Source organism: Xiphias gladius, chromosome 22 (genome assembly GCF_016859285.1).
Source record: "Xiphias gladius isolate SHS-SW01 ecotype Sanya breed wild chromosome 22, ASM1685928v1, whole genome shotgun sequence".
In the NCBI taxonomy this organism is placed as follows: Eukaryota; Metazoa; Chordata; class Actinopteri; order Istiophoriformes; family Xiphiidae; genus Xiphias; species Xiphias gladius.
This window is the reverse complement of record NC_053421.1, coordinates 29,768,100-29,776,360: the sequence shown is the minus strand read 5'-3', so window position 1 is coordinate 29,776,360 and position 8,261 is coordinate 29,768,100. Positions and strand designations below refer to the sequence as shown.

Below are 8,261 nucleotides of genomic sequence, written 5' to 3'. Positions count from 1 at the left end.
TTCCAGAAATAGCATATTCTTTATTTTTGTGTTTTAATTTTGATACTTTTTTAAATATAGTAATGTTTAAGAGTGACGTTTAAATGATGATGAATTATCGGTCTGTGTTTTAAAAATCAGGGCGTTTTATAAAGATTGAATCCTGTCTTTTATGTGTTTTCTGCACATACACAGTCCCTCATCACTTTGTATAAATGCAATGAATGTTAACAGGATGAGATGCAAAACCTGTGGTGAATGTATTGATGGCTGGGTACAGTATATCAATATATCGGTGATTATCAGTAATCTGAATCTGAGTCTGTAGAGCAGCACTTTGCATTCTTGTAATCTTGGATCATTTATTCATTCTTTATTTAAGGAGAATTGATAAATGTCTTTATGTTTGGTTGTCAAGACAAACGCTGCCGCCCCCTGTGGCAGAAATTAAAACTACAAGATGTGAACACGTTGAATATTCACTGTTTCGATTTTAATGAGGAATCAAAGTTACCGGTAATTCTGCCCTCATTTATTGATTTATTGTCATCGAACCAAAATGTGAATCGAAATCTGTTTTTTGACTGTGACGTTTTATTGATGATGATGATCCAAACTCCTGAATTTGCACAGATTCCTCCTCTGATAAATCCTGGCAGTGTATTTATCAGTTGTTTTTGGTTGTTTTTTTCAATAACTGCAGGAATTAAAACTTTGAAGACTTTGTTTTGCTCTTATAGAGTATTCATCAGTAATTACTTTGATCACAGATAATAAACTGCAGCTTCGATCCTCAATCGGCTTTTTCAAGTTTTTAATTTTTCGGAGCTGAAGGGCAAATGAAAGTTTCCCCACACACACACACACACACACACACACACACACACACACACACACACACACACACCGTGGTGTCAATGTGCTTCACACGAGAACACACTGCCATCTGCTGAGGAAATGAATGCAATAAAACAAACAACCAACTTGGGTGATTTTGTTATCAGTTTTTTAGATGGTGAAATCCTGTCAACATGTCCGTCGTTTGTGCTGTTTTGAATGTGTAAGCTTTCATTTTGAAGTACATTTTATCATGTGAAAGTAGCGTATAGGTAATTAAATAGTGATAATTACACCGACAGATCCTAGTGATTTCTCAATTACCCGCATCTTCTAAAATCTAAAATCAGTCTTTCACTCTAAATCTAAGAAAGCAAACCATTAGGGCCTGGAAATGACGTCACGTTTGGGATCCGTCCTAAAACCTCTTGGTCCCGATCCGGCTGGCTGTCGGCGAGCTGCGCTTTTACAGTGTTGGGTTTAAGGACTTGTCGCTACGACGACGGCTCCAGGTGAATCTGAAAGTTCGACTTCAAAGAACCGCCAGACATTCTAATCTGGCTAGTTCTCGGGACTCTGTTCTTCAACTTGGTGAGTAACACTGATAACATTAGTGATAGAAACGATGAACCAAACAACCTGTAATAAAGTGAAATGACCCTTTAATGACCCCTGAGTAGTCTCAGTGTTTGTGGCTCTGACAGCTCAGAGTGTGACGCCTTCAAGACTCGGGTCCATTAGACCGATGCACTGATTTTTTTCAGAGAGGAAACTGATGCTCAACATTGAATCAAGAAGACGGAGGAGACGGGAAACTGAACCACGCCCTGAGCTCAGACTGATCAGGACCACTGGACCCGCTGAGGCCGAGGTGAGCTGAGCGCTACCTCTGTCTTTACGGACACCTTTGTTTTAGCCGCGTGGCGTTGGATTTGGAATAAATCATTGTAGTTGTTGCTGTTTCCTTTTACATAATAGAGCTGGTAATATTTGGAAGGCTTTTATTTTGTGTAAATCTGAATCTGCGGTACACGGTCTGCAGGTCACAGTTTTTCTTTCACTGCTTTTGTGAGGCTGAAACTCGGCAGTTGCCTTTTATTCAGTCGATTCAGGTCATTTAATTACCGACGCCGGGAGCCGCTGCAGTCTGAACTCACTGTGGGAGTAAATGGACTGGACTCACACATCACTCACACACACTGAGGCCACAACCATCAGGGCACTTTGGGGTTGAGTATCTGTGAGTGTAAATGGGCTGGACAAAATAAGAGAAACACCTATCACCTGTAGAAAGCGGTGAATCGACACGTCTAAAACAGTTTCAACACAGTCTGAACATCAGAAGCTCCACGATGGAGGATTTACTGCAGGGCTGCTGGAGCAGACTGACCTAGTTCTAGCTGGCTGTTCCCAAAAAAATTGACAACTGAGTGTTTTTCCCGACAGTAACGTTAATCATATTCAAAAATAGCTTCCAACAATGAGGAAGCAGATGTGTGGAAGTATCAAAGGCAAGTACATTCAAGTCCAACGTGGAAATTCTTTTGCATGTCAGACATTTGAAAGATTCTAACAAGACGTTGTCAGCAACAACAGAAACAAAATGTCAGTGTCAAACTCAGACTAACTCAGATGAAACGGAGCAACCAAACATTAAAGTCCTCCATTGACACCTCGCCCAGCAACCGCCCGGGTTGAAACATGAAGGTGAAAGTTAAGAGCACCACCAAACTGTCGCGGACCGCCACACTAAATGGTGTGTGCTGACCAGAGAAGTCTCGTCAAGGATTTCAGACGTCGTAAGGTCATAAGTTCAGAAAAGCGTGACCAGACCCAAAAATAAAGTCTGTAAAATGTGTTAAGTATCTGGATCTGTCACATTACAATAATTCAAACTGTCTCACCATAATTTATCTTTTTCTTCATATCTAGAGCCAACATGAGTGAAATGTTGTTTTCAAATCCTTATCTACCACACAAAATTTTGAAGCCTTTATATTGTTATCTCTTGGTTGGCACAAAAGTAAAACAATTTTTAGATATTGAGTAGAAATACTGAAATCAGACTGTAATATTCATACCAATGATGTATCAGTTTAAGAAAGTGGAGCATTGAAGTCACCCAGGTTGCTAAACCCCCAAGTTCCCAGAAAAATGCAGAGGCCGTGACCCCAGTGTGCTTAGTGGTCCCGGGACTAATACATGAACAAACTAAATGACGGAATTACTTAAAATGTTGGTCTTCAAATCTGATAAATCTGAACAACAGAAACTAACGGTATTCATTCACACAATACGAAAGAAGGCAGAGAAATATTTTGACTCTTATCCCGTGGAGCTATCGATGTGGTAAATTGTATTTCTTTGTATTATATCACCATAAATTTTCTTTCGGAAGTTATTATTACAGAAAAAGTTCGACTTTCTCTGTTGTGGTCATCCCAACTGATTAAACATGTAATTTTCCGTATTTAAACAGACTCCAAGATTTGTAAGATTTGACGGGAATGCTTTCTCTGTTTGGGCATTTCTTTCTTTCTCTTCTGTTTATTTATTCATGGGTATATTTTTTACTGATTTATTCAGATATTTATTTATTCATTCATTTCTTTCTTTCTTCCTTTTTTGGTCCAGGTTCGGGCTTTTATTTCGAAGTGTGGGAGCGGATATTGATTCCGGCTAAAATGGCCGGAGGGACGTTAGCCGGTGTTTCTACTCTGCCGGTAGGTTTCTAGTGTTTCTACCGTTTGTCCAGTTGAACTCGAACCGTGGCCAGTTAAACACTCGGCGGTAAATGTAGAGAAGTCTCCGGTTGGGAGCGTTTTACTTCCACAGAATGAAGCTCGAAACTGCGTCTACCGTCTGCTGAAGTTCGCTGTGGCTGTTTTATGACACTTCGTGTCGGTCCAGCTTGTGGCCTGGCTTCTTGGTTAGCTGGTTAGCTGGTTAGTTAGTTAGCTGGTTAGTTGGTTAGCTGGTTAGTTAGTTAGCTGGTTAGCTGGTTAGTTAGTTGACTCGCTAGCTGCTCCTGTATGTTTGAGAGACCTGGATACATTAAACATGGTCCTTATTCAAGCCAAACAGTCGAGACAACACAGAAATCTCCCCTGAAAGCAACAGAAAGTACCAGTGATACTGTTCACCAGAAATGTCAAGTTAACGAGGCGTCAGACTCGATTTCATTGTCTTGATTTGTCGCATCTGATATTTTCATCCGTAATTCATTGTTTAGGCAGTGGAAGAGTGCCAGTGACAAATCAGTCAGAAGCCACGGCGATGTCTCCGGCTCGCTTATAGTCGCATGCGGCACTTTGAGTCGATTTCTGGGGGTAAAAGCTCCAAAACCTTCAGCTCGTGTTTCTTGAAGTGGTTCATGGTGGATTCTGGACACCTGCCTCCAGAATCTGCTGATATTTAGTGGGGTCCATTCCTCCCCCCGGTTGTCTTCTGCCACTGGCTGCCCCCCCCCCCCAACGAAGAATAATCACAGAATATTTTAAGGACTGTTTGCTGCAGGAGTTGGATTCGCTTCTTTCGCCTTCGAAAATCGACCGAATACCTCATTCGCCCAGACTTTTGTGTACAGCTGCATTTTCTCTGACTCGACACTTTCCATTTACTTCCAAGGGAAACCAGCACCAAGTCACATTTGAGAAGCTGGAACCAGAGAGTGTTTGGTGTTTTGGTTTGATAAATAATAAATGATCAAATTAGTCAATGGTTCATTGACCGCTGGTCAATGAATCGACTAATTGTTGCAACTGTAGCTAATAGGCAGTATAAGAAAGCAGATTCATTTTACCACATTAAAGTTTAAGAGTCACTTCTTCCCGTCAACAGCCACACAGGTGACAAATTAAAGAAAAACCTGAGTGAGTGAGCGCAGAAACCTACAGATCCGAGGAATCACTCATGACAGTCACTTACTGGGCTTTCACAGTCACCAGATCCCAGCACAGCTCAACACCAGTCGGAGATTTTCCACCACTATCATCCAAACATCAAATGAGGGAACATCTTGTGGGCGACTCGCAGGATCTGTCATCACATTCGAGTCACAGAACTGATGGTTTTTTTCCGACCGCTGAAGAGCCCAGAAGGTTGTTTAACGGCACTAATTGCAGCAGTTTTGAAGTTATTTTCAAATTTCTCGGACTCTTCTGTCTGTTGCAAAATTAAACATATTTTAACATGTTTCCCAAGGTGGACAAAGAGGGTAGCCAGAAATGACATATCCCCTACTCTATTAATCGATTAGACGATTGACAGAAAATTAATTGTTAGCTGTTTTGGTAATGCTGGTTTGTCCAGTCATTTATCAATCAAAAATGCCAAAACATTAGCTGGTTCCAGCTTCTCTAATGTTAGAAATTTGCAGCGTTTCTCTGTCACATATCACTTTAAGCGGAATATCTTTGGTGATTTGAAGATAGCACCCAAGACTCTGAGAAACTCTGATTGGCATTTATTTCTTTCTTTATTTTAATCGACTAATTGAGAAAATAGTTGACAGATTAATCGATAATAAAAATAATCAGCTTTAGTTGCAGTCCCAAGCTGAACCGAAATTAAAACATTTTATTATTAAGGAAATTAATAAATAGTAGTATTTGCTGTCATTTGTCTGTATTAATGTTACATCCATGTTAATTTAAATGACATACACACGCACGTATGTATATGTATATATGTGTATATGTATATATGTATATATGTATATATACACACATATATATATATAATATAGTGTATGTGATTTCCTGCTGTTGTCTTAGGGATAAAGGTCCTTACATTTCCACCTCTAATGACCCCGTGATCTTTCCTCCAGCGCCACCCTCAGGACAAACTTTACATTTTTATCAGAACAGATACAACCTCAGTATGTTAGTTCTGCACAGTGGAACGTTAAACATCAGTGGAGCATCGCTGGTTCAGATCAGATTAACGCATCTCCTGGTTTGTTCTTGTCTTGCAGCTCAGGTGAGGTGAGGAAGCGGCATGGATAAAGTGAGAAGGATCCTGGTTTGCGTTTGTAAAGACCGATCGGCTCCACAACGGGCTCAGTTTGTTCAGGTCAGTGCAGAGTGACGCAGTTTCTCTGGGAGATGTAGAGGAGCAGTGCCACGTTTTGAGATATCATACATTTAAGAACATTTCCTAAAATGTTGGATTGTTCCTTTAACCAGCTAACAGCACATACGGCCAAACATTTGTTAACGATTGTTGTTAGATTATACCTGGAATCAGTTTGGCTTCTGTCATATCTGTCACTTCTGTCGTCTTGTCAGAGTATAACGGGTCACTTCGTCGACGGTGGTGACGATGAGGTGGAGGTGAACTGTTCTCTGGAGAAAAACCAGTTTGTTCTTTTCAGAGGAGACAAAGGACGGGGGATCCCTCTGAAGGTCAGACACGCAAAATATTTACCTTCTGTTTTTAAAGTATAAGGCTGATATATTCCATATTTTTATTGTTGTCATCAAATCCCAAGTGCAGATCCAAACCAGCAGTGTGTTAGTCCGTCTCTCGACACCTTCCCTCCTCTGTCTGTGTCTCTCTGCTCTGAGCCCGTTGGTTCCTGCTGAAGACGGAAATCTTTAAACCCTCCTCATATATATATATATATGGTTTGATTTTTAAAATGTCTCAGTCATTTTCCTCCAACAGCTGCTCACTGTAGTTTTTCATCAAACAAACAGGAGGAAACAGGGACTTTGTTGAGTCTAAGTAACCTACAGTGTGTGTGTGTGTGTGTGTTCGTGGTGATGAAGGGACATGTCTCCCAGAGCAACGGTGCGTCTCACTGATGGGTTTAGATGGTTTATGGAAACAGTGGAACTCAACGGCTCAGAGAAACCAGATGCATCACATTGGTTTGAGTCTGTGCATGAAGTTTGTTGACAAGAAGGAAACTAGAGAATATCACCAGTTATACTTTAATATTTAAGCTAACTCTAATTTTTCTATTTACGATCCCGGTGTGTTTCTCCCCCAGAGGCCCGCCTTCTGTCCCATCAAGAACCTGTCAGTCACACAGGCAGCTGCGATCCCATTGGACGTTCAGCAGCGTGGCGTGGACGTGGGCGTGGCCATACTCCTGCAGACAGCCAATCAGAGAGTGTTGCTGACACGCCGGGCGAAGGAGCTTCGTATATTTCCCAACGTCTGGGTCCCTCCAGGTCTGACACCAACCGAACTCTGTTAACACACGCCGTAACACACACACACACACACGCCACTCCGAGTGTTCGGTGCTTTTTAATGCTGCTGTGTCTTGGCTTTGCTTTTTCAAGGTGGCCACTTGGAGCCGGATGAGACGGTAATTAACTTTCTTACATAGTTTTCTGTTTCTGAACATGACATGATAATGTCACATATTTAGGCTTTTGTGTCATTCGTGCCAAAAAACTAAATACACCTTTTATTTGTGTGTGTGTGTGCGCGTGTGCGTGTGTGTGCGCGTGTATGCGTGGGTGGGTGCGTGTGTGTGTGTATGCGTGGTTGCGTGGTTGCGTGGTTGCGTGTGTGTGTGTGTGTGTGTGTGTGTGTGTGTGTGTGTGTGTGTGTGTGTGTGCGTAGCTGCTGGATGCCGGCCTCAGGGAGTTAAAGGAGGAAACTGGACTGAAACTGGAACCAGAGGAAGTTTGTCCAGAAATACTGGGACTGTGGGAGGTGAGACGGACACTGACAGACAGGAGGGTTGGTAGAAAGAGATTTTTCCAAAAAAAACCCAAACAAATATTTGGGCTAAAAACGAGATTGATCGCATTGACCGCATGTTGTGATCTTTAGTCATCTCTGTTCTCCAAATTCTGATAAATCTCTGATAAAGCATATACATGGAAACTCACTGTCATGAATTTTTAATATGGCCGAACTTCAGAAATTCAGAGCCAGGAAGGTTTTAACGAGGAAAAAAAGGAATCTGTTCTCACAGTGTTGTAATTTGTCACGGAAGGTATCAGCTTCATGTCATGTTTGATTTTGATCTTGGACTGTGACCTGATGATCCCTTAACATGTTTTACAAGACAACAGGTTGTTCATATGACAAAGGTTCATAGAAACTCAGCCTCACGGTCCTGGAGATCCTCATCTTCTTCATCGTCGTCTCAAACCTCAGTTGACCGAATGCACCAAGGACCGCGCTGTATAGAGGAGAGGAGGCAAAATACATAATGTGATACTGAATCAAGACCACAAAATAATAATTTAGCGCACATTTCTTTTTTCTCCCGGTCTCCATCTGTCCTCCATCAGGAAACGCTGGGCATAAAGAGGAATGCATGAATCATAAATAGAGCAGTTTTTCTTAAAGAAAAAATGTGATCGCTGTGAGCTCTGATTCTGAGTGGAGTGATTTTTGAAGGAATTTCTATTCCGATTAAAACTCACTGACCCCAACTTATGGGCTGAGCTGAGTGGGGGATTTAAAACATTTCAGGA

At 41.6% G+C, this 8,261-nt stretch overlaps 1 protein-coding gene across 3 annotated transcripts in view; it reads left to right on the top strand.

Moving 5' to 3' along the window:
* The first annotated feature begins 3,450 nt into the window (after positions 1–3,450).
* nudt17 (nudix (nucleoside diphosphate linked moiety X)-type motif 17) overlaps positions 3,451–8,261 on the top strand; it is a 6,873-nt gene continuing 2,062 nt past the window's right edge. The window contains exons 1-6 of one of the 3 annotated variants that reach the window (XM_040116610.1): positions 3,451–3,539; positions 5,792–5,889; positions 6,105–6,221; positions 6,812–6,995; positions 7,110–7,135; positions 7,396–7,488. In XM_040116610.1, the coding sequence (XP_039972544.1) occupies positions 5,815–5,889; positions 6,105–6,221; positions 6,812–6,995; positions 7,110–7,135; positions 7,396–7,488 (495 nt within the window). In that variant the 5' untranslated portion in view covers positions 3,451–3,539; positions 5,792–5,814. Of the gene's footprint in view, positions 3,540–3,568; positions 3,607–3,808; positions 4,917–5,791; positions 5,890–6,104; positions 6,222–6,811; positions 6,996–7,109; positions 7,136–7,395; positions 7,489–8,261 lie in introns of those variants that run through there. The other 2 variants (XM_040116612.1, XM_040116611.1) reach the window with 2 other exon arrangements.